The sequence below is a fragment of the Callorhinus ursinus genome, unplaced genomic scaffold (assembly GCF_003265705.2).
Source record: "Callorhinus ursinus isolate GAN/ISIS: 27379988/994484 unplaced genomic scaffold, GSC_fseal_2.0 scaffold6, whole genome shotgun sequence".
Classification (NCBI taxonomy): domain Eukaryota; kingdom Metazoa; phylum Chordata; class Mammalia; order Carnivora; family Otariidae; genus Callorhinus; species Callorhinus ursinus.
The window spans coordinates 72,853,855-72,880,305 of record NW_027397068.1 but is presented as its reverse complement, the minus strand read 5'-3'; the positions used below and the strand labels follow the sequence as shown (position 1 = coordinate 72,880,305).

General features: G+C 48.1%; 1 protein-coding gene and 1 long non-coding RNA gene across 3 annotated transcripts in view; one reads left to right on the top strand and one right to left on the bottom strand.

Annotated features, from left to right (window-relative positions):
* The window catches only part of IGF2R (insulin like growth factor 2 receptor), a 97,171-nt gene that overhangs the window by 43,825 nt on the left and 26,895 nt on the right, over nt 1-26,451 (bottom strand). For both annotated transcript variants that reach the window (XM_073894181.1, XM_025866430.2), the window contains exons 3-13: nt 24,947-25,068; nt 23,270-23,368; nt 18,575-18,707; nt 16,022-16,151; nt 14,240-14,345; nt 11,468-11,630; nt 11,119-11,290; nt 10,182-10,285; nt 4,878-5,042; nt 2,216-2,356; nt 874-1,014 (exon numbers count right to left, since the gene is read on the bottom strand). In XM_073894181.1, coding sequence (XP_073750282.1) covers nt 874-1,014; nt 2,216-2,356; nt 4,878-5,042; nt 10,182-10,285; nt 11,119-11,290; nt 11,468-11,630; nt 14,240-14,345; nt 16,022-16,151; nt 18,575-18,707; nt 23,270-23,368; nt 24,947-25,068 — 1,476 coding nt within the window. The remainder of the gene's footprint in view (nt 1-873; nt 1,015-2,215; nt 2,357-4,877; nt 5,043-10,181; nt 10,286-11,118; nt 11,291-11,467; nt 11,631-14,239; nt 14,346-16,021; nt 16,152-18,574; nt 18,708-23,269; nt 23,369-24,946; nt 25,069-26,451) is intronic.
* Nucleotides 1,551-4,884, top strand: LOC141373017 (uncharacterized). Its single transcript, XR_012378635.1, has 3 exons — nt 1,551-1,793; nt 1,957-2,047; nt 4,814-4,884. It is a non-coding gene; the product is annotated as an uncharacterized lncRNA (long non-coding RNA).

The following is a 26,451-nucleotide window of genomic DNA, read 5'->3' as shown; positions in this document are numbered from 1 at the left end:
TGCTTCATGCCCCTGAACCGGACACCGTAGGAAGGCCAAAATGCTGAATTTCGTGTTACGTGCATTTTACGAGTTTCTTAAACATGGTAAATTCTGCATTACGTGTATTGCACCACAATTCAAAAAACACTCAAAAACAAAAAATAGTCCTAGCCCTTGACCTTATCCCACAGCTGGGCATTTATCCAAAGAAAATATTTCAACAGGAGGCGGACAAGGGATCTGCAACAGCACAATCACCAGCCCTGGAAACACGTTATTAATCCAACAATAGGGAAAACGTTTAAAAATAGTAAAACCAAGCCATTATCAACAAGGAAGTCCCTAAAAATTATTAATATAATTGCAGAACACAGAAGAGCATTCACAAAATGCCATGTTTTGAGGAATGTTGGAAAAAAGTCTGAATATATACAGATTTTGACCCTGTAAAAACAATGTAAACCTATAAATAAAGATAAGTGAAGAAGAGCATTGTGTTTAAAGGGTGAGATCACGGACAATATTTTTCAAGCACTTACGATTTTCCCCCTTTGGAGGAAGTTAAGCAGCCGACACGGCCGCTCAGTTATCAGTCCCGAGGAAGAGGAAGCCACGCTGAGACCCATAACTCATTTGGAAAATTGCAACATGACGCTCTCGACACCATATGGTTTCTCCATTTCTGGACTGGTTTTGGGTGGGGGTTGGGGGCTCAAATCCCACAGACCACCACTGAAGGTTCTAGAACCGGAAATGCACACAGCACGACCCCTTTCTACCTCCCCCTCTGAGCAGTGGCCCGTGAGAAACAGAGAAATGAAGGATGCAGGCTCACCTGGGGCAAAAGCCACCACAACATGTCACCTCTTCCCTTTTTCCAAAAGTGCTCACCTGGCTTGCAGACGAGTGTTATGTTAGTTGTTATTTTCCTGTGGCCACAGTCACTACCGTCTGAATACGAGAGCTGAAGGTTCCCTCTCTCTTTCGTGGGAGAAGAAATAAACTTGCCTAGACTTTTAAATCCACTCTTATCTGGAAAAAAGGGGAAAAAACAGAAGACATGATTAAAAATGATAATGACCCAGAGAAGAGTTACCAACACGTCAGCCGGGACCCAGGAGGGGCGCCGTGGCCCCTTCCCCAACCTGCTCAGCCCGGCCCCGTGGTTGGTGTGTGGGTTTTTCTCGAGGGACAGGTTTGGCCGGGCCATGCAGCCACAATGAGAACGCCAAGACCACCCCAAGGCTCAGGGAGATAGGGCAGTAACGAGCAACAACGTCCTGCTCCGTGGGCACGAGAGACAGACAGCAAGCTTGCATGTCACACCATCCCAGGGTGCCCCTACTTCCAGGGCCTCGGCTCCCCTGAGACACAAGGTCTTTTGAAAGCACAGCCAAGAGGCTAGAGTTTGTCCTGGGACCAAAGCAGAAACTAACTGAACCTGTCCAGCAAGCCAGGAAGGTGACTACTTCATTCTTGGGTCAGTTGACTTTACTACGAGGCCCTGAAACTGTCCCCAGTCCTGCTCACCCAGACGCACAGGCGTGCCTGGACCTGCTTCAAAAGACACAGCAGCAATTCAGAATACTGGGGTAATTCCTAAAACCCAACCTGAGTTCCTAACTCCTTATCTAATTGTAACAGATTCTGATTACTCTACCTGCCTCTCATTTTCCAGGCGAGTCTTAAGTGGCAAACAACTAACGTGCGAAACGCCTGTATCAAACCGAGCAGTCTCTGCAGGAAAGCCTCGGAACTGACAGAACTACAGCAAAAGGAGCCCAAGGGGCACAAGGACTCTTCTAGAGAGGGTACGGTGAGATGCCACTTGTCTAAAGCCGTAACGTAATCACGGGCAGTAAAGCTGTTAAAAACTCACAGTCAGTTTTACCCAAGTACTGGCAATGTTATTCTTCAAGTTGCAAAGGGAAAAGATAACCAAGTCATTCCCAGCCTGGCTCTTTCCGTTCCCAGGTACGGCGTTAGCTAACCTCAGAAGGCTTTCGCCAACTTCAGGACAGCGGAGCGCGGCAGTTTCTAGAGCGCACCAAGCAGTTACCTACGTGTGAGTCATGAACTTTCTTTCCTCCCCACCTGTATATGCTGAACCCAGAGAGGGGGGACTGACACAAACCACAGGAAGACTCTCTAATTCGCCCCGAACTGGATGCAGCTGAGTTCCACGTGCCTCTGGGAAAACCACTACCGTGACCCTGCTCTGGGCACAACTCACCGACAGAGCACACGGCTGCATCTTCAGGACAGCCTCTGGCCTGGCCTTCCTGCAGCACTCTGTGGCAGATATTAATGAAGAAGTGCTTCTTTTCTCTTTCCCTCTGGCTGCCATCCACGGCTTCCCAATTCTGTTCCGGTTCTGTAATTTAAAAAAAAAAAAAAATCTTTTAGCCAAAGGCAGTGATTATTTCTCTGTGAGTCACACCATAAATGGTGATTAAGCCAAAGGAAAAGGCCCAAGGCTCACCAAGCATGTAGTCCCTAAACCTCAGGCACTCACGTTTCTGGACGCAGGCAGACCAAAGGCACAGAAATTCACCGAGACCCTCAGGCTTCTCACCTCACGTGACAGTTAACAAAGCATGGCCCAATACCTCCTCAGAAGAGTAGGCTTACCAGGGGGTAGGGACAGAGCGAAACTTTCCCAAGCACCCAAGTGTGAAATCAGAAATGGAAAAGCAAATCCAGCCGGCAGCCCGCGCCTTACAAGGGGCAGAGCACCACGCCATCAGTGCCGCGCCCTCCTCCACCCACCAGGAAGGTTAAAGACACCTGCCCCCTCTTCCACACCAGCAGACCGAGTGTGGGCCATGCTTTGTTTCTGGAATCGAACAAGACACGTCGGTCCCTGAGCTCAGACAGCTTGTAAGCCAGTCATGTGTGAACAGGACCAAACTCCACAGAAGGCCGAGGGAGCGCACGTAAGCGCTGAGAGCAGGACCAGCACACGTCGGAGGCGCCCGGAACGGGCGGCCAAAGGGATGGATGCGTGTGAAGGGCGTACAGAGACTGAAGGCGCCCCTCTTAGGGACAGGGTGCTGGGGTTCAGAGGGGAAAGCCCACCGCTCGGCAGGCTAACAGTCACTCTGAAGAGCTGTGTGCCAATGTCAACAACTGAGAAGAACCCACTGGAAGCCATGCAAAGACCAACAGGGACAAGGATGGGGCACTGGGGTGGGCTGACAAGCCGTAAGACAGGAGGACTGTTTAAGCTAGCAAGGAAGGAGTTCCAAGAGCATCCTGAGCGGTCTGCGTGAATCCTGCAGAAATGCCCAAGTCCCTGGAGAGCCCGGGCAGTGGCACGTGTCAGCTGTGTGAATGCGTGTGTCTCTGCATCCCTCAGGGGCCCCCACGTGTGTCCTGTACTCGGTGATGTTTAAACAACAGTGCTGGACAAAGGGATCTAACCGCACCACCCAGCTTCCTGTGACAAAGCTGAAGCCCACAGAAGGCAGACAACTCACTCAGGACCACGCACAACACCGTGCTCTCTTTCCAGCGCACAAAGCCGATCTCTTCACGAACACATATGTACCAGCACTGAACCATGGCACCATCCCCGCTGACCGGGTGCTGAGCTACTAACACACAAAGAACATCTGCCTCCGAGGCAATTCACCAACACTCAACATTTACAGAGGTCTCGTGTCAAAAAGAAGCTCTCCGATGCTCCTTACAAGTGAGGAATTCCTTTTTCTAATATTATGCTGTCCAAACCAGACGGGGACTCAGTACCCATGAGTAATCACTCCTACGGCACGGGTAATTCTGTGACTCTAGGCAAGCATTCTCTCTACCTCCGATATTATCTCTACAGATGCAATCTGCCTCTACTTATACCTAATTCCAGGGCTGCTGAAAGGGTGAAACGAAAAATGTCCCAACTCGAGTCAGCTTCCCTGTTGGGAACCCTGATTCTTAGCACTCGGTCGCTCAGCCCCCTGTGAAGTTTGAAGGCCTGGGGCAGGGGTCATGCCTGCCAGGTTTGCTGCCATATCCCCAGGACCTGGTCTGGCACCTGCCACATAACCAGTGCTCAACGACACCTGCTGAGCAGATCTCCAGCTCGGCAGGTCTCTACTGTGATGGCAGGCCTCGGGGACAGACCACGTCACATGGATGTGGCGAGGGACACAGCATCCAAGGGCTCCCAGACCCATTTTCCTTTCGGCCCCACAAGCATCTGAGGTGAGACAGGGAATGCTGACCCCACCTTAGAGATGGGAAAAGAGACAGTGAGACAAAAGGGGAGAGCACAGGGTCAAAAGAGAGACTGACCCCGGCTGCATCAGCCGTCACACTGAGGGTCCAACCCTCAGAGCCCAACAGGCCAGGGCGAGGTGGAAACACGGCCTGCTTGAAGGCTGCTGAACTTTTTACTCTTTTTAACTGAAATGCAAGTGACATGGAACACGGCAGTCATTTTAGGTGGACGACATCCTGATCTGATCTGTGTGTGGGAGAACCCCCATGTTTAATTACCATCCATCACCACACACAGATCCAAGTGTGTGTGTGTGAGAACTTGCAAGATCTACTTTCTTAGCAACAAGAACGTAGATCTAAAATAAAAAACTTCCTAATCACAGCGTACAAGACCAGGGACTTGGCAGTTTTTACTAAACTAGAATAAGATTAGCCCAGGGCATCCCAATGAGAGAAGTCATGCCACGCTCAAACTCAGGTATTTTGCCTCCTAAGTCAGCATCATTCCTAATAATTTGTATGACTGCTTTGCGAAAAGGGGGACAAGGCCAGGATACAATTAGGTGACAGTTGAAGAAAAAAGCAACAGCATTTCCAAATGTTTTCACAGGGGAAGAGGCAAGAGAAGGTTCCTGTGAACAGGCGGATGGAGCCCCACGGCGCGCAAGCCCTACCTGAGTGCCGAGCCAGCGCAGACAGGTCGTACCGCTTCTTCCCGTCGGTCACACTGCAGAGGAGATCCTCCTTCTCCTTCACACAAGCGTACTTCGTGTCCCACGTGAAGAAGTAGGTGCAATCTACCTCCCCGCTGAATACAGGAGCTCCTTTCCCATCATTACCTGTGCAATTTGAGAAGGGGGGTGGGGGGTACACTCCATTATATGTAACCAAAACCTAGTCACAGCCCATTGGCCACCGATGCCAACTGGGCAGTTAAACTCAAGTCCTAAACCCAAAGCTGAGGCTTTGGGGTCGTCAGAGGGGTCAGAGGTTAGAGAGGCTTCTCTTGTGTTTCAGACAATCATAAACCCCTCAACAGCAGGCCTGCTGTGTCCCTTCCACCTCAGTAAGAAGGTCTCAGTAAGCCATCAGGCTATTTACAACACGTTCACTGGGGGTGACTAACAAGGAACGTGTAAGCCACCAGGCAGGGCTCGCTGCACGCGGGCTGTGGTCAGCCCCGCAACAGGCTCATGAGTATCCTCTGCGTCAGACGACAGGGATTCACCAGAAGCGGACAGAGACCAGAGCTCTAGCCCCAGAAGCTCTGCTGGCTTTATGATGCAATTTCGGGCAGGGTGAGTTCCCGGAGATTCACCCCTAACCGGAAAAGAAAGGGTGAGAGCGTACAGCCACCCCATCGAACCGTGCGGAGACCCACGTCATCTTCCAAAGCCAGAGGCATGCCTCCCGGCATTCCAGCATCCATGAGCACCAGGCCTTCATCGGTGCGGATGCCTCCAGCACCCTACCATAATCCATGCTCTGCGCACACCTCCAGGGAGCCCTGAAAGCCAGCTCTTCGTGGGCCACTTCCCTGATCCACGTGGCCTGGGATTCGGCAAACTGTGGTCATTTTTCCCTTACTAGAAATACTACCCCTCGGCTTTCCAAGCTGGTGGACGGCTGGCACGGAGCTCTGTTTTCCGCCCCTTGATGGTTTAATAATCCTCCTCTGGACCTCCTACATGATTTGCCTTTCTTGAGGTTTGGTGCCCTGAAGTGCACAATGTTCTAAAGCAAAGGGAAATAATATTTTGTACCAAGGGCAAATGATGTTTTGATTGCAATTTCTCTGAAATCTTTAATATTATAAACATTATAATTATAATACCAGCAAGAGCAGCTAGGGTGTATGGAGCACAACCTGAACCAGGCACTGAGCATCGAAGGGCTACAGGGGGGTGCTCTGCAGAAAACAGGCTCAGGGTTGAAGACCTGATAGATCTTGGCATATTTAATCTCGTGGCACAGGTACCGTTTTAGCCCCATTTTTGCAGATTAAGGTGGGGGTTAAATAATTTGCATACGGTCTCATAGCTAGAAGCCGAGGAGTCGGGATTCAGACCCAGACAGTCTGGCCCCAGAGCCAGGCTCATAACCACAACCACAGGCAATACTTCCCTACACTACTGTGGGGGTTTTTTTCTTTCTTTTTTTTTTTCTTTTAAACGTATGTACTTTAAGCCATTCTTTTTAAGATGCGGCACTCCCAGCTTCCCTTCTGACAACAAAGAGCCCCCCGCCATTTGGGACCGCTGGGGCCTCCCTCCATGCGTGCTACCCCAACAGCGGACATTATGTACCTCTTCACCCCGCCCACAGGACGGAAGGACGAGCCACTTACTCCTGCTGGACCTGTCGGGTTTGCATTTCACTACCTGGAAAAGATTTGTGTCTCCCACAAACTTGAAGTATTCGCTGCATTTCTCTTTCACCAGTAAGTTCACAAATCATTAATAGCAGGAATGGTTCGAGAATCCATCCCCACTTTGGAGCTGGTTCTGCATCTGAGATTTACTGCTTGAGGGAGCGCTAGTTTTCAATAATCACTGGTGTATTATTTCATTACTCAATGAATTTTAGAAGAATGAAACTCGCTGGCTCAGGGGAAAATGGATCCCTCCAGCAGAACCCGGTCACCCTCTGCCTGCAGCACTGCTCCAAAGCCACCCGCTCCCCACACTGGTTTGGTTCTCCTCTAGCTGTGCGGCTACAGTGCACTGCCCAGCCTCCCTGCCTCCGAAGCTGGGCCATGCCACTTAGTTCCAGCCCATTTTTTAAAAAATGCTGTTCCCATTCTGCAGAGTCCTTGCAGGCCAAGTCTACAGACAGCAACACCACGGGATGGGAAGCACGAGAGGAGCACTCAGAGCCGAGCCCCGCCACCAGCACCTCCGACAACCTGCACTGAACTAAAGAAAATAAACCCTTGACGGAGTGAGTCAGTTAAATCTGTGGGTACCTTTGTACCAGCCTATTCCAATATATCACTCGTCCAAAAAGAACGATTTCATGTCCTTATCTGACAAGATCACCAACAGTAAGTGTCCCATTACAGCAAACTGGATGTTAGCTGCCGAAACGAACGGCTGTGTGTACATGTGCACACTTACAGGCTCAAAGAATAAACACATGCACCTCTGTGTCTTAAAAATGCATAAGCCCTAGATTCGTGAACGTATATAATTCTAGAACATCCAACTTAAACTATAAACCACGTTATATTACATAACCAATTAACAGCCATTCACATACAAAAATTACATTATTACATTTATCCAGATAAACAAAATTCACCAAGGGATTTTTCTCTAAGAACTTAAAGTTTGAACAAAATAATAATGAAATAACTTTTACAGTACACAGTCTGCTCCAAAGTTTGAAGGACTGAATCACAGAGCTGGAAGGAATCGTAAATATTTTATGACCCTACTCCAGCATGAGAGCAGGCTCAAAACCTCTCACAAAACATCTAACATCTCCCTGTCTGGTCTTCTTGCCACCATCCTAACTAAAACAGCCTAGGAAGACATTGAGTGTTTGGCATGAGGACATCTCTGTGAATCCTGTTGGGTGTGATAAAGGCCCTGAGGTCACGTGAAGGAACAGACATGGGGTGGAATGTTCTGATCCATCGGTGGTGACGTAGAGTTTTTATGAAGCAAATTTGGCAAAACATTAGTAACTGCTCAATAAAGAGCAGTGAGCATATAAATTTTCATCGTAATGTTCTACTTGTATGTTTGAAAACCTTTAGTAATAAAGATAAAAGAGGAAAAAATGGCCGTTGGCGCTTTTTTCAAGCGCCGGCATGTTCCAGCACAAGCCCTGGGCGCTGACGCCTCTTCCTAGCAGTCCCAGACTATGTACCCTTCTCCATACCCTCCTCACCTGCTGGGGTCTTTTTAGATCATTATTCTATCTTCCCAGCATGCCCAAATGAGATCAGTGCACGCGCAAAGATCTCAGCCAAGTCATTTATAAAAAGTCCAGAACAGAACGCGGCGAGAGGGGGTAATGACAAGGTCGGAGGGAGACTTGAACCACAGGAGTTGGCCAACAGCAAAGCAGCTCGGCCAGCAGGGGAGGGCGGGGGCCCGGGGGCCTGAAGGCCTGGGGACACAGCGTTGAGGAGCAGGGTGCATTTCCCAGGCCTGGGAACATAGCGAAAGGGCTGGACTTCAGAGACAGTCCCCTAAAAGCCTGAAGAGGTGAGGAGGATGGAAGAGAGATGGGGGGTCTGGGGAGGGCAGCAGGGGGGCATTCAAACCACAAGTGAGAGGCACCCAAACCGGAGTCATTCATCCGCCACCTCAAGTCCTGGGGACTCCACAATGATTTCTACAGAAAGTCCAAGTCCTCTGCAGGACATACAAATTTCTCACCCTCCATTTGAGGGTCATCTTTAGCCATATGCATTCTGAATCCGAAGCTCTGACCCAGTCACACCTGCCCACACTCAGGCCTTTGCATGAGCTTCTCCCTCTGCCACAGAGACCGGTCCCCACAGCCACCCTACTTGCGTGCCTGGCTTACTCCAACTCGGCCCACAGAGCTCACCAAGCAGCACCTCCTCTTTCCCGGACAGCCCTAATCCTCCTCGCTGCCCACACCCCAAACTGCTAACTCGCTGCCTCCCTCCTGACAAGGTCTGGGGTGCAACACTCGCCCACAGCCCTGGTCCAGCCTGCATGACCTGCACTCCGGGCACCGTGCCGTCTCTCCCTCTATACTCCCAGTCTGAGCGCCTGGAAAGCACGCAGCCATTACGGTATCCTTGGGCCCCATGGGGTCTAAGCAGATAGATAAGGACAAAACGTATGTTGAACAAATCTACTTGAACGTGGACGTTATCAAAAGGGCCAGCAAGCAGATTCCAGGGTGAGACTGGAGTGCACACTCTGGGAAGACAAGCAGAGGTGGGGACAGGGGTGCGGCAGGAGTAAAGGGCACTTTGATTTAAAGCCTTCCTATCTGCTCTACTCCAGGATCCTTCCTCGCCTGTTCCCAAGGCAATTTATTAGAGCCTGGGGCCCGTCACAACCTCCCTGGCTCCCTTCAGCGTCATAGGCTCGAGCTTCTAGAACAGGCACGTCGTGTTCAGCTGCCTCTCCCCTAAGCCCCTGCTGAATCACAGAGGAACCTGCCTCATGACCGCTGGTCAAAGCTCTGCCATAGAAACACAAAAAACAAACAGAACGAAGAGCCAGAAAGACCCTCAGGGGTGGGGCAGCCTCTCGAGCCTCTGCGGCTGTACAGCCGACTGGAACCGGGCCAGCTCCAAAACGAGAGCTCCGTGCAGAGGCTCAGTCCGCCTGCGCACACCTGGGGTCCCAGCCTGGAGGCCAACGGACGGGATGGTTCTCTGATGATGATGCGATCCCATCACTTCGCTGCAGATGCAGACTGTGCCCGAGAGCTTCAAGATACGGACCGCGACATGGCTTTCTGAAATGCTGGCGCCATTATGACCTCAAGAAAGCTCATCCTAATCTCTCAGAAAAACCAAACGTTCCACTTAAACTTGCCCGGTGACCTCTTGCAATCCCCCACGTCCAGCCTCCACCACGGGGCCACTCGTTTGCATAAAGGGTCATCTTGAGACTAACTTCAGAAAAGAAGAGCTCTTTAGTGACCACCCCTCAAGGGTGGGGAGTAAACCCACCCCTGCTGGACCAGCACTCACTTTGGTGCGAGCCAGAATTCAAGACAGAAACGCTTTCCCAGCAAGCCCAGGGCTGGGCCCCTTCCCAAAACAAACAGTGAGCAGAGGAAAATGGAAACAGGATGTGTGTGTCGTGGGTGGGGCGGGGTGGAAGGGGTACTCTTGCCCGCTCCAACAGAGCAACCTCGTCTGGGGACCAGAGGGGGCCACACCCAAAGGAGAGGGTCTGCCTGGCCCGTCCGCACGCTGCTGCCGAGAACACACACGCCCCCGTCACTGCAGAGGGCAAGGACAGGCCGCCGGCACCCACCTGCCGTCTTATTGCACTCGAAGTTTATGACGCTCATCCGCTGGAACCCAGAGCTGCATTCATCCCCTCCAGAAGAGGTCAAGGTGAGGTCTCCATCGGAGTACCTAGATGTTTGCAACACACGGACACGGGTTTGGGAGAACCAAGAAAGAAACCTGAATTGTTATGCGTTTCTACATGAAGCCTTTTGCACACCGTCAACAAATCAGGACTGACATAAAACAGCAAGCTCTCTGCCCAGCTGGAGAAAAACGTCTAAAGGAAATGAGTTCCAAATGTATGGGCTTGTCGTCCCCTTACTTCAAAGTAATAGCTGGCTGGAAGAAAGCACTGAAGGTTTTGCTGTGAGCATGAAAACTCTTCCACTCTTGTTTTGGATTTTGTACAAAATAAATAAGGCCCAAGAAACACACGGTGTATGTAGCAACTACTATAAACACAGTCTTACCTGAGGGATCCTGGACAATACTCATTTGCAGAGAGCTACATTTTCATAACGCTTTTGTGAAGATAACTACACCAAATTAAGGGTCACAGGAATTGTACTGAATGCGTTTTCTTAGTTGTTTCAAACTTTGATGTAATGCTAACGGCATTTCAGATTCTTAAACTGCCAGAGAAAAATCAGAACTCCTCCGAAAAACTCATTTTAAAATACAAAGGCCAAATCAACTCTTAAACTGATTAAATACCTTTCCTACACTGTGGTTCCTTACACACACCAGATGATAAAACGAACAGTTTTCACAGAAACAGTCTTATTGGAAAGCCAGGATCAGTGACAAATGGCAACTCGCCTACGTCAAACGGGAAGGAATGCTGGCTTAACGGACCTGCCTGTACTTTATGGAAAATGGGAAGGAGGAAGGAGACAAGGGGAGTCGGTTATGTTTCACAAGAACAGACACAATGCACTTGAAAATTACTGTTTACACACCGGAGGGTTTGATTCTGGTATTTTCCTGCTACTTTGATTTGAGGGGGTTCAATCTTCTTTACTTGGCAAATGGCGGCTTCTTTACTACAGAATGGTACTTCAACTTCTCCACAGACATTCAAATAAAACATATATTCCTTTCCATCTGAAGTGTAGTAAGAGGAGGACGAAGCTAAAGAAAGGGGAATAGTTGAGTAGAGGCTCTGTTACGTCCACAGGTGCTAGAGGGTGAGGGCATCACTTCGAGCACACCCAAGCCCCTTTCAGAAACACCCACCCAGGGGCAGAGGCGAAGTGGGCCCCTCTGCACACGTTCCCCCTTCCTGCTTCATTTCAAAGCACCCCTCACCTTTGTCCTGTCGGAGTGGCTGGAGGTCAATGGTGATGTCATGCTGTTCGCTGCTCAGAGAGCAGGTTTTACTTTCCAGATAATCTCTGTGGCACGCATACTCAGTGATCCACTCGATTTCGTAGCGGCAGTTGGATTTTGCTGTGAGCTTGGGAATGGTGCCCTATCAGAAACCATTTGCAAGGAGCAAAATTAGTGTTTTTAAATGCAGATTTTCCAGACTTCTGAAAAGTTCAAAGGTACACTGTTGGGTTTTTACGTTCTTCCGTTCCTGTTTCTGAATAACTGCCCCTAACACAGTTCCAGCACCTGGCATATAACCACGCTGTTTATTTGCAACTGTTCTTGTCTCTTTCAGAGTCACACCTGAGGTCCAGCCTGGACTCGACATCACCTGACAGCCACAACCTCTGCAAGCAGCCATGACTTGTGAAGGCACATGGTCTGTTCCCTCCTTTCTATCGGAGCTGAAAGGAGCTGGCCAGATGAACCCCTCAGCTGAGCGGAAGTCACCATGTGTGTGTGTCTGGGGAGATGGTCCGTAACCCCTTTCTTCGGGTTGTCAAAGGGGGTCTCGGGCACACCTCACCGGTGTGAATCTGCTTGAATCTGCTCCTGCACCTGGGGGAAAAGCCAGGGCATCACCCGCCACAAACCCGAATTCTGCCAGAGACCTGCTTTTACAAAGGTGAGCTCAGATGCTCGTGCTTGGCGTGAACAGGGAGGGATGCCATCACTGCTGACCGGAGTGCAGTGCCGCCCTTTGAACCCTCTTTGGGAGAAAGGCCTCGCTGGTCTTAGTACCAGGAACAGCCTCGCCGCTTCCAGGGAACACCCCTCGGCAAACGTTTCCTGAGCGCCTGCCACGTGCCAGGCATGGGATGAAGCACCAGGGCTACACACACAGGTCACAACTTAGTAAGACACAAAGCTGCAAGTCCAGTTCTCACTCAAAATCGAGGCTTTAACCACCTGGCTTGGGGAAGCTGGACACCTAGGGCTGGGGTGCCGAGCACCGAGTGAGTGAAGCCGGCACAAAAGGCCCCACAGTGCAAGGTTCACTCATCAGAGAGGAAAAGGCAAGTCCATGGAGACAGAAAGCCACCTAGCAGCTGCCAGGGCTGGGGGTTCCTGGGAGTGACTGTCCTGGGCACAAGGTTTCTTCTGGGGTGATGGAATGTTCTCACATTCGATCGTGCTGGTGGTTGCACAATTTGGTTAATATCTAATAACCATTTCGTTGTACTTGAAACGGGAATATTACAGTATGTAACTTCAATAAGGCTTTTTTAAAAAGATCTATATGACAAAGCGAACACAGACTAAAATTCCAGCTCCTAAGGGCATTCAGTAAGCCTGTGTAAACACTTAAAGAAACCCTCAAGTGTTAAGGTGTCGTATGTCACCCAGTTCTGTCCGGTGAACAGTTAAGCTGGGAATGGAACCTTTTGCTCCACGAAAAACAAACCGGCCTCCTTTCCTAACGCCGCCAAGCGCCCTGTATCCCAGGGAGAAGAAAGGAGGGAAACTCCCGATTCCCCTCACTGTGGTGGAATGAACCACTCCTCCCTGAACGTACAGGGAGGAAAGGGCAACACAAAGATCCCGGCCAGCTTGGAACGCCTGTCTCATGGGGCTTGAAGACTCACCCCACATCTGCAAGTGTCCGCAAATGTTCCCTAACATTCACCTTCAGAGCTCACATCGACCACTCATCAGTCAGGTCTTTGCTAAGCGGCCGCCACGTGGCCCTGCAAGTCTTCGGACATAAAACGGAAAGCTGGCCCGGCCTACACTCTGTCTCCACATCCCCCCCACAAAACAGGCCAGCTGCCAGCAAGAAACCAGACCAAATTCCATGTTTGTTTGTGGGGAGGGGGAGCTCGCTTCCCTCGCCAAAGAATTCAGCTCCTCCTCCTTCATTCTATTATGAGGAGACAGAAATAAATGAGAGGAAAGCCCTGCCCTTCCTCCCGGGGGTTATCTGCCTTCCATCAGCACCCCGCACCTGCTAGAACACTCGAACAGCAACGGACACGTGCAACACGGCCAGGCATGGGCCCAAGGACAAGCAGACTCTGGCCCTACCCGCAAGGACTTTAAAAGTGTGCTAGAACTGAGTGAACAGCCAGAGAACAGGGTCAGGCACCCGCGTGCGAGTGTGGGGAGAGGGGCTGAAACGACCCACTGTGAGACCCTCGAGTAAGAACCTTCCTTCTGGCCAGGACTCTCCTACCTGAGTAGCCCCCAAACGCCAGCCACTGGCCCGCAGAAGCTCGGCCAGGGCTGCACACCATCTGTTCCACTCAATTCTTACTATGTTTCTATAAACCAATCAGCTATTTTTACCTTGCCTCATCCTAACAAATACTAGCTAGGAAATCACAGGTTTGAAATTATATATATGGCTTTTCAAGCAGTCACTCAAATCAGCATTACTATATAAATTTTAAAAATCTTTCCACGAATCACTTAAAATCATCTCACACAAACTAGAACAAAATGCCATCCTCCATCAACACACGCAGGGGCCCCTCCGGGTTGGTGAGAAATAGCAAACGCCAAGCTGCTGTGCCCCGGAGACCCTCACGCGTGCAGGAGAGTCGGCCCCAGGAAGCACACCGTCCTGGGTATTCCACCGCGGCTGCTGCTTTCTTGCTGCCCTTCTCCTGCCCCCAGACCCGCCACCCCGCCCCAGCCCTAGATGCGCTCTCCTAGACAGCCCACGCTAACGCCCGCTGCTGGAAAGTCCTCCGAAGACAAGCCACTCACCTCTCTGCGCTCCGACGGGCAGACAAACGTGATCGTCACCGCCGGGCTGTGACCGCCACAGAAGTCTAGCTCCCCGGCCCCTTCTTTCACGTAACTCAGGACAAGCCTGAATAATACACGTTGAGGAAAGAGTGTTACAGAAGTATGAACTACACTCAAATTCATCTGTTGCCCTGAGCATTCGGCTCACTCAGTTGGGGGCCAGGAGTAACAGAATGAACATTAAACCATAAAAGAAGCCATAGTATGAAATACCTTCGATTTCCATTTAAAAAAAAAAACAAACAGATTTTAAGTAAACTTCAATGAATGCTATTTTCTTTTTAAAAATAAATAAAATGACCAACATGTAAATTTAAATACTAAGAAAAGCTGCTCAAGTAAGACAAACAAGAAGAAAAACTATAAACGATCGAAGAAAACAAAATAAACACAGCCGAGCAGGCCGAGCATCTCTGTCCACGAGGCTGCACGACTACTTCTCTAAACAATAACTTGTAAGTGGAAGCCAGGATCGTTTTCTCTTCAACCTGAAGACAGCCAAGTGGCCCAGCCGTTGTGACCTCCCACAGCCAGGAAGAGCCCGAGCCGCCCGAGTACGCAGGGGTCTCCCGGCGGGACATGCCTGCTATTCCTGGCGCGCAGGCCATAGAGCTGCCGAAAACACGGGACCTTCCTTTTCTCTGAAGACAAGCTTGAACTCTCACTCAATGCCCACGTTGTGCAGAGTCCCCTCTCCCCTGTGAGGAGTCACCCACCTGTCACTCAGGACAGTGTGATGGGACCAATGGTGTCCCCCTACACTCATATTCCACAGCCCTGATCCCCAGGACCTCAGCATGTGACTGTATTCGAAGACAAGGCTTATACAGAGGTGATGACGTAAAAATGAGGCCACAGGAGTGCGGGGCGTGTGGGCGTGGAGCTAACCAGATATGACTGGCATCCTTATCAGAAGGAGAGACCAGGACACAGACACACAGAGGGAACAGACCCTGTGAGGACACAGGGAGAAGGTGGCTGTCTACAAGGCAAGGAGAGAGGCCTCAGAAGGAACCAGCCCTCCCAACACGTTGGACTCCCAGCCTCCAGAATGGAGAGGAAATAAATTTCTGTTGCTGAAGCCAGCCTATGGCACTTTGTTATGGCAGCCCTGGCAAACTAATACAGACACACATATAAAACCTCCCAAACATTTTTAAATTTAGGTTATGCTCCAGAGTCTTCTGGGGACAGAAGCACCCGCCCCGATACACCACCAGTTCTGTGCTAGAACAAGCCACAGCAAGGCATCTACCAAAGGCCTCTGGAATCTACGACGTGATCTAAGACATGCTGGCTGGCGTGGGACACACTGGACAAAAACATCTCTCTGCTAATTCAAGGTATGAAGGAAGGCAGTAAGCATGTACCAAGAACACAGCATATTGTAAGAAACAAACCTCCCCACACCGGGAACGAGGGTGCTCACCACACCCCAGGCAGGAAGCAAACTGCCCCTCCACGATGGTGTTCTCAAAGGACAGAGAACGAGGAACATAAAAGCAACTTCATGAGTAACACAGAAACTATCAGAACACGCCTTAAGGCAGGGATTATTTCATGAACCGAACACCTGTATGGTTATGGGATGGATCAGGATATTCATCTTTAATGGCTATAACGACCAGTAATTAGACAATCAACAAGCAAAGCAGCCTATGTGACTGGCAGCAACCACGGGTGACTTCACAAGCATCTGTAGGGACTTGCTGAGGTTTACACACACCAACGCAGACCCACCTGTCCTTGCTCACGAGCTTCAGTCCCTCCTTGGGCTGGCCGACGTCGAAGGCCTGGCCCCCTCTCACCAGGCAGGCAGCTGTGCCGGGGGGACAGCCACGCAACTGCGGACTGGAGTCCCGTAGCGAGTCTGTAAGACATCCATCAGACGGTACCTCAGGACAGGTAATCACAGGTAATCACACTCAACCTTACGCACAGGAGTCCCTTGACAACAATCATCCAAGGTCTGAAAGTCCTCAAAGCAACCCAAAGTAGTAGAAGTCTGGAAACAACAAACGAGGTAGGATCCAACCCCATTCTGAGAGACCGCGGGCGCACCAGGGGCCTCTCCAGATGCATGACGTGCGTGCATCCTGCCCCCCGGGGCTGCTGGGAAGCAGAGGCAAGACTGCAAGGCACTCACTCTGCACCTGGTAGGGAAGAGGCGACGAGAAACAGGGACTATCACATAATTTGTACTCAAGGAACGTACGCACCTCCTTTTTCTAAAGATACACGAACTTGAGCATTATCCCCTTCTCCAAGCTATAAACAAACTAGAAAACGCAGGTGATCCGTGGATTGGTGGGAAGATGTGGAGATTCATGGAAAGAACCTACATACAGCTCTGGGTCGAGACCTTAAAACCACCAGTTGCTGTCTCTAACTTTGCTCTAATGACACAACTATCTAACTGTGATTTGGGGGAGGATTCGAGAACATCCAGATGTGCCCAGAACAACACGCAGACACCAGACCACCCGCCGCTCCGCTTGTACGCGGCAGTAGCCTTACTCACTTCCCAGGCCCATCACTGGTGCTGTACCGAACTCCAGCTCCATCCACAGCTGTGACTCAGAGCCTCACACATGACAGGGGCTCAAAGAGTATGTGCCCCGCAAAGGAGTCGCTATGGCCCAGCCTGGTCTTTGAAGCCCTCTCAACCAGAGGGGGTCTTTCACTAAAGCCCTATCTTCTCCAGTATGACAGGAGGTGGACCTTTAGGGGGTCAAGGCCGTCCCGTAAAACTGCACCAGGGGGTGGCTTGAGTCCACACCGTGTCCCTGCTGTGCACGGCTCAGCAGATCCCTTGGTTTGCTGAGGGCTTACAGAGTCATGCGCTCTGAGTGTGCAGACAGGACACACAGCCGCAAGCCCACAACTGCTCCTGAGGTTCTCAGGGTCACTATCAAGGTTTGTGGCCCGAGGCAACTTCCTGGGGATGGAGAATATCTGGACAGAAACTGGTAAGTCCATTTTTTTTTAACTTTGAATTATAAATTTACAAAATGACTGTGAGTCAAAGTCACTGAAGTTCAACCCAAACTGCCAACAATCAGAAAGAAAAAAACTTTTGTAAGAAAATCTCCACTGAATTCAGATAATCCTCAAAATGATAAAAGACCAGGAATCTTAATGTTTTCTAAACTAAAATGAATTCAATAATCTGCAAGACTCTTCAGCTTTATAATCAAATTTGAGCTATGGGCCCATTTAAGACACAGGCTTTGTCTGTCTGCCTTTTTCCAAAAGAATATTAAAAGCCGTCCATGGAGAACAAAGGAATGATGTAAAGAGCCTGACACACAAAAAAAATCTAAAACTATCACTGGTCACTTTTAGTGAAGCACGTATGTGGTATACTCACGTTTTAAAACTGTTTAGAAATAATCAAACTGGTACATAATGTATTTGTACAATTCACCGTAAACTCATACACTTATCACCCAGCCACACCCTCCTGTACTGAGTTTATTCCTAATATTTTTTCCAAACTTTTCTAAGGCCAAAGTCCCATGTACAATGTGAGAAACAAGAACATAAAGAAAACACTAAAAATGATCTTTTCATTTGCTAATTTACTTGTGACACACTTGCTGCTGGTGTAGCAGAAAAACAAGTCTTGGTCTACGGGACTAACAACTCCCTGAAAAACATATAAAGCTAGGTTCTAGAAAGTGCTGACAAAACAAAGGCTTAGTAAAACTTCTTAACGCCCTATTTAGATAAAGACCATTTACAGCCTTCGGCTTATTTAGCAAAGACACCCAAGCTTCTCACACCACTTCTGGCGCCTGAGGAGGAAGCCAGGCAAGAAGTTGGCTTAGGACAAAATATGCATCACAACCCAACTCCCAAGGTCACTGGACCATCCTTCCCTCCCTGTCGCCTGGCCTGCAACTCAAAGCCCACTGATGGCTCGAGGCCGTCCTCCCCACAGCCCCTCCCCGGAAGGCTGACTCATCCTGCTGCAGCTGGTTCGGGGTGCCCAGCACACCCACCCCGTTCATTCTCCCACCATCTCGCTGGAAGTCAGATACCCGAGAATCCTGGAATCAAAATGGCTGGCAGAGAGAACTCACTGAGATGGACCAACAGTCTGGATAAAATCGGTGATGGAACCAGAACTGACTGGGGGCCCAGGGGTGGGCTTATGTACAGAGAACATCTTTCTGCCTCCTCAGAGGGCCGACTCAGTGACATGGATATCCAACTAGGAATAAACGGTGGAAGGGCAAAGATAGCGAAGCCTTCTAAGAAATCCCTCACCACCACCAGCCCCAAACCTACCTATGTCTCTACAAACGTTGATGAACAGGGAAGTGTCCGGGTCAGAGTCATCCACCAAGTAAGCCCCGCTAATCTTGATCAGTGGATTTAAGTCATGCTTCTTGAGCTCTCCATCAAATGCATAGCACGGCACCTGGCAGAGAGGAAGAGAAAAAGTGAGTCTTGGACACCCACTTTCTTGGGGTACTGGCTCAGCAGAGCCTCTGACCAATGTCACAGAACACCAGTCTCCACTGCTTAGGGTCTATCAGGCCGTGGGGTCCCCCGGAGACAAAAGAAACAAAGCAAAGGTCAACAAGTGCCTCAGCTGCTCTGCACGGAGCACCATGTCTTTCCCTCCCGACCGCCCCATCTCCATCAGCATGCTACAGTATCTGCCAGCTTACAGATGGCCTCCCTCACCCCTCCACTGCCCTCGGCCCCCATCCTGGAGCTCTGCAATTTATGGTGAAATTACCTGATTGCTCCAACCTCGTCTGCTCCCCTTCCTGCCCTTCCATTCTTCCTGAACATGGGCACGGGAGGTTGCTGTCCCCACCACACCAAAACCACCCCCACCCAGTCACCATCAACCACCTGCTGCAGATGTGATGTGCATTCTCAGCCTTCCGCCGGCCTCACCCACAGTGGCATTCAAGTGCCACTGGCCCTTCCCTACTGCCCAGCCCCATTCTTTCCTTTGCTGTCTGGCCCCCCAGAGGCTCTGCGTTTCCCTCCACCTGCTAGCTGCTCCTTCTCAGCTTCCTGGGAACATTCTTCATCTCCCTTCCAGCCCTTAGTGCAGAGGTGCTCCACACCCGACTTCTCTGGTCACTTCCCTGTCTACACTCATCCCCTTGGTCATCTCCTGCCCAACTCCAGACTTCCGAGCCAACCACAGCCGACCCTGGTCATCAGCAGACGACGGAGCCAGAGTGCTCGGCTCCAAACTCTGGTTGCTGACAGTAGGACCGTGAGCCACTCTGACCTCTGCGCCTCCGTTTCCCCACGTGTCCGATGGAAATAATGACAGTCATTAGCTCGGAGGGTTGCTGTGAGGACCGAATGAATTTCTGTAGGTAAAGTTCTTGGGACAGTTCCTGTCAAGTCCATGTAAGTGTTACTTGTTACTGTTATTTCCCATTATCACTTAGATACCCAAAAGCATCTCAAATTTAACATTTAAAAATGAGCACTGGGTGTTTGTTATATGCCACTGAGGAATCACTAAATTCTACCCCTGAAACTAGTAATACACTCCACGTTAACTAAATAAAAAATAAAAAATTCTACCCCCGAAACTAATGATATACTCTATGTTAACTAAGTTGAATAAAAAACAAAAAATTTAAACAATAAAAAATAAAGTAAAAAAAAAAAAGAAGAATAAAAATGAACGGGCCTTTGATTTCTCCCTGCAAACCCGCTCTTACTCCAGTACTCTCCATCTCAGCATCCAACCAGCTGCTCAAGCTAAAACCTTAAGATCATCCTAGATCCTCACATTCTACACCCAAAACCATCAGCAGGTCCTGTCAGTTCTGCCTTCAAACTGAATCCCTGATCAACAGACGGTCCCCTGACCTACAGTGGTTCGCTTACGATTTTTCCACTTTACGATGGTGCAAAAGCGGTATGTGTTCAGTCTCTTAGACTGAGGCTATTCACAGGCAGATAGATCTCTATGACAAAAGCTAACTGCTTACTGTTTAGCTAACAAATTTTTCTTAGAAAGATGCTACCAAACCTGCAGGAATGCTCTGACCTACTAACCCTTTTCCCCAGTCTGGTTCTCAGAGATTTCACAGAGATCTAATGGATCAAGTCAACCGGCACCTCCTCGAAACCTCAGGGTACACGTGAACTCCTTTCAACCAGACCCCTAAGGCAAACTCTCCCCACGCCCACAGTGGATCAGTGGTCCCACTGATGACTGGGGGGGTTGGGGGGGCAGGCACACAAAGCCAGCAAGGTCAGAAGACCAGACACCAGGCCTCACACTGCACCCTCCAGAAAAGCAACCAAAATCAAAGGGATTCCTACAGACTGTAATGAGGCTCCAGTGAAAAGTGACCACGGCGTCCATCATCCTGCAAATGGAAAGCCTGTCATCCTCCAGCAGGGTAATGCAGAAACAGTTAACTCAAGCAGGGGCCGGCGGTGGGAATGGGACACAAGGAGCGACTCCCCAGCTATGAAATGAAGGCCTCTGAGAGAAGGGAGCAGGCTGGCAGCCGGCAGGAAGGAAAGCGGGGCCATGTCTGAAAGAGCTCGCAGTTCTCAGCTAGCTCAGTTTCACCAACGGCTTGAGAGATTCCAGTAAGCAAGGTCTGCGGACTCCCGGCTCGAGGCAGTTTTAGCCACTTCTGGCCGGCTCTCTACTCCAGGAAGGAATAGAAGACACGCCTAACGCAGCACCCCACAGAATTGGAGCGTGCATCGGAAAAACAGTCAAGGCTCCTGGGGAAAGTCCTCCCCACTTCCTGCTCCACGAAGCAAAGCAATGGAGACATTCATAAGAGAAGGAATGTAGCCTCGGGGGAAGGAGGTCGTTGGCCAGCCTCACACACCACACAGTGAATCAACTTGTTAGCGCCGGGCGTATATGAACTGCATTTATGTAACTCTGGTAAGAACACGAGCACGCCAGTCCTGAATTCTCTGTGTTCCCAGGAGTGCTATGGTAAGAGGATGTACGTCCAAAACATTTTAAAGAAATTATTACCTTAAAACAACCTCCACCAGAATCCACTCAACAAGCATTATACCGGCAAGTCTGTAAGGGCAGTGTCTGAACTACTGTGAGGTTCGCCCCCTAATTATTCTCAATCGGACAAAGCAACTGACAACTGAAATGAGGTACAGAAATCCAGACTCCAGTGACACTAAACCAAATCTGGATTGTTTTTTTTTTTTTTTAACATAAAACACTCACTACCGTTTTTGAAGTGATAGGATTGCCTGTAAGGTGGAAAGGTGGAATCAAACCTTACTGAAGACAGGGAGGAGGAAACCCGCTCCTATCAGGGTTTGCTATGGTGCCGCTGTCGCTTCGGCGGCCACCGCGCTCCTCCACTCTTCTGGTCTCGAGTCACCTGCACCTGAGGCACAACGGATCCAGGCCGTGAACGAGGACCTGCCCTCCATCCCCTTCGTCTAGGGGTTCTCTAAAAGCAAGAACCCTTCCAAATTTAATGAAATTCCTACTTCTTGGCCCACGACAGGCCCTCCATAAATGAAAACTGAATGAATAAAGCCCCGGCTGCCAAACAGACTTAAAGAGAGGCTCGCTGAGGACAAAGTGCACATTTCTCATCCATCTTTAGATCAGCTTCTAAGAGAAATTAAATGTCACTGTTTTGAGAAAAAACATGGACTATACACTTCTCCCCTCAAACATCAAAAACTGATTTAGAGCAAGGGGCCCCCTCACTTTCCTATAAAGGGCAAACAAAGTAAATAGTTCAGGCTCTGTGAGTCACACAGGTCTGTCTTGTTCTTCTTTGCTTTTTTCACAATCCTGTACAAATGTAAAAACTGTTCTTCGTTCTGGGGCTGTACAAACATGGCCCGGGCCAGGCTTTGGCCCAGGGGCTATAGTCTGTGACTTCTGACCTCCAACACAAAGAAAACAGAAAACAAAGTAGCTATTTATGTATTTATTTTGCAAAGCAATTTTTCCCCAGGTAGTGGGAGACATAACAGTCAGTTCAGAAAAGCAAGGCAAGAAGACACTCGTCAAAACAGGAAAAATGGGTATCACTGTTGAGCTGGAGAACCAGAGCCCAGGAGGACTTCTGTGGGGCCCAGACAGCTCTGAGGTCCCACAGGGGAGGTGGAGGCACATCCCTCTGTGGTTCTCAGATGCTTTTCCTGCCACGAACCATGTGCTGGCACACAGGTTAACCGAAGCATTAAAATTCAAGGTTCCAATTTGACACCGTGACCTCAAGGTCAGTGTCACTGTATTAGGCCTTGACTCTTTCCACACTTGACATTTTTTTCTCATGGAGTGTCCCTTATGCTCTTTTCCAGGAGGCAACATTTTGCCTCTTTCACTTCTATTACCAGACTGTCTTTTCTTTTAAAGACTACCATATTTGAAAAACCACTGATCATTCATTATTTACAGCTTCATTTGGCTTTATTTTTTACAAACAAACTCCTCTCTTTTTGCCCTTCTTGAATGACACTGGGGGCCATCAGTGAAAATAACCGATTACTCCCATTTTCAGTTCCTAGAGCCTAAGAGAGTCTTTGAACTCAACGCTTCAGAACATAAAACTTAATGGAGAGACGTGAAAATAATCAACCTGTGAAGCCTGTCGCCTAGAGAAGCATGGAAAACCACTTTCAGACCTGGGCGGGGCGGGGGGGGGGGCGGTTAGGAGGGAGAGTGAATAATCCAAACATAAGCTCACCCATGTCAGTCACTGAGTTGCACAGTACTAGAAACCAAGAATGAACTAACTACCTAACTGAGTAGATGGGGAGCCAGTCTACTTCTAATCACATCCTGGGATATTTAAAATGCCCTGTTCTAAAAATAAAAACCACCCAGCATTATTTTAACAATTAAATTACAAGGCATCTCTGCTCAAATGGCATTTGAAAACTAAAAAAGGTTTTTACCCCAAAAGGCTTGTGCCAGTATTTCAAATCTTAAAGGTCCCAGAACGTCCTCTGTAAGCACATGACCTTGGATCCCCTTTTTACCTCTTTATTGGCTTTAAACATGTCTTTCTTGCAGGCGGCACTAGTCCTCCACTCGAAGTAATGCATACAGCCTGTCGCAGTTACAAATTCAGGAGTTCCCTATTTTTAAAAAAAAGTAAAAATAAGTTACCATACTGCATATCGTACGGGGTATCCCCCCCCCGAAAGTTAGAAACAGTAAAGGCTAATGAAAATTTTAAAAGCAGCGAGAAGGAGAAAGAGGGAGGACACAACTGTTTTAGTTAATCAAGGTCGTTGAGAAGTTCCCAAACCCAGAAATTATGAGACAAAAGCTTCGTGAAATCACGTTGGAATTTTGGTATAACTGGTCCAAAACTGTTCTACTGCACCAACTATGCAAGCACAGTAAACTCATGGGAGGCAATCCTTAGAGCCCTTCCACTCTCAAACTCCAAATGTTCTCTTAACCAAATGCCAACAAAATCAAAGCCAGAAAATGTGACCTCATACTTCCTGTAAGCTGAGGACGGAGGCCCATCTGGACCCAACCGAGTTCACACAGCAGCCTCGCTTTTTAGACACCCCCACACTCAAGGGCAGCAGCCCCTCCACACAGACTGCAACCAGGGTCGACTCCAAAATGGTCAACCACAGCGCTGCTGGGTGATACGTGACACCAAATTTACCTCTACACTCCCATGTGCAAATCTAGGGAGTTCTTTGCAATTCTGGTTCTCATATGATGAACACAGAATTCTTGAAGGAAATCAGTTAAAATTAAAGCAGAGGCTAGCTTATTCTGTAACACAGACCTCCATATTTCATGCCACTGCAAACAGATCTTTTTCTAAGGTTTCAACATAGACAAGAGTGCATCTGACAGGCTGGTCCAAAATTAACAATGTTAAGTTCTATTTTTAAAGTTCTTCAGAGGAGACATTATGGGCCTGAAGATGCAACAGTCATAGCACCAAATTCTAAAATGATACTTTAAAGCAATCTGGTAGCCCACATGAGTTCGCTCAACCTTATTTTTCTAAACACTTGGGTTCTTACTCTGATTAGAGAACGTCTGTAAGATCTGTATATAAATTGCTTCTCCTAAAAGCTAGCAATTATTTACTGAAAGTCCCTTTCTATATACCAGAGATTAAAACCAACAACTCACATGTAATATGCAAGAGTAAGAACAAACATCATGCTTTAAATAATGATGTCCCCTTGCAGTATTATTAACACTCAAAAATGTATGATTAATAGCCATTACCTATTCGCCAAGACTTCTCCTAGACAGATGCTGGTCTCTCCAATTTAATGTAAGTGAAGAAACAAAAACAGTTTTTTAAAAAATAAATGAATTGCCCTAAAAACTACCAAGATAAAATGCTAGAAAAAGAAGTTTTAGAAAGAAAAAAATTTATGCCTACAATGTAAACACTCAACAGTGTTTTGAGTTTAAACATACTAATCACCTTGAATTGTAGTTTTATACAGGATGTAGGTCAAGTTTCACTTAAAAGTTGTAACTACGGGCTAGGGTTTGTTTACATATTGGCTCTTAATGGTGATGGTGTTTGGGTTGTTGGTTTGATGGTTCCGGTTGTGTTTCTAATTTTGCTCACTTATTCTTCCCGGAAAAACACTATAGCAAGAATGCCTAACGGGCAAACATTTTTTAAAAAAGGAACATTACAAAGTGACTCTGTGCGGACTCACCAAGGTCTTCCCACATAAGAAGGTAATGCTACTCTGGATTTTGTGATTTGGGCTTTGCTTACAGCTCTCTGTTGTGCTGAATTCCAGAAGAGATCTGGTTGCAGTTTTTGAAGAAGAATCACCTATTTGGAAAGGAAAGAGCATGAACAAACCATAAAACATGCATAACCATAAAGCCATTTCCAAGCATAAGCAAATTAAAAGTCGTACTATAATTCATCTGAAGGCTCATGAACTTACAAACTGTCCCTTCCCCAGAATTCTCCATCCGAGGAAAGGCATCTCCATCCACCCAGCTGCTGTTCAAGCCCCAAACACAATACATTTGAATTTTATCTTTCTCTCGTCTAGCACATTCAAGAAATCAGAAAGATCTAATGGTTCTACCTCCATCTCAAATCCATCCACATCTCACCACCTCTACTACTGCTGCTAAGACCACTATCATCTCTCACCTACACTCTGGCAATAGCGTAGGATCGGTCCCCTTGCCTCCACTCGCGTCCCTCACCATCCCCCTTTCCCCATCTACCTCAACCAATGGGATCTTCGAAAACATAAATCAGAACATATAACTCAACTGCTCAAGTCCTTCAATAATTTCCCATCACACATGCTATACAATCAAAATTCTTTAGAATGGCCCACAAGTGGGGTGATTACATCTCAGTTTGCCTGGTATGTCACTGTAATAATCCAGAATAAAATGTCTACACCATACCAATACGGTGATAAGTTGCTATAGGAACAGATAAACTGACAAGCACATTAGAACAGAGAGCACAGAGAGATATATATGAATCAAACCTTGATATATGACAGAATAATAGCTCGATGGGCAAAGAAGAGACTATTCAATAAAGGGAACTAAAAACAAAATGACAATCCATATAGGAAAAAAGATAAAAATTGGATAGATGTTCAACACCACTGGTAATCAAGGAATTGCATACTGAAACCACACGGCATACCAAATACAACCATTCCACTGTATATGAAAATCAACTCTAAAATAATTAAAGACATAAACATCAAACTTTTAAACTCTTAGTAGAAAATAGTTATCGTTTAGATCTTAATATAAAAAAATACTTAAGACTCAAAAGCATTAACTCCAGAATATTAATATATTTGACTTCTTACATTTAAAAGTTTACATTCATAAATAGCTTAAAAAAAAACTAGTTATAAACTGGGAGATATACAGACCTGGCAAAGAACTGGAATCAAGAATATATATACTCACACACAACAAAAGAATAAAAAACTTTTTTTTATAATCTTAGAAAGTGAAACAAAATGAGCTCTACCTGAAAGAACACACACAAAAAAAAGAGATAAGGGAAAACCCACACCTAGTCATGTCTCGGTGAATTTTAATATTAAAGGTAAAGAGAAAACTCTAAGGCTTCTAGAGACATAGAATGGGTCACATGCAATAGATAACCCAATATAAAATGGATAAGATCAATCAAAGGGAAGAAAAATATGTCAGTAAATATATG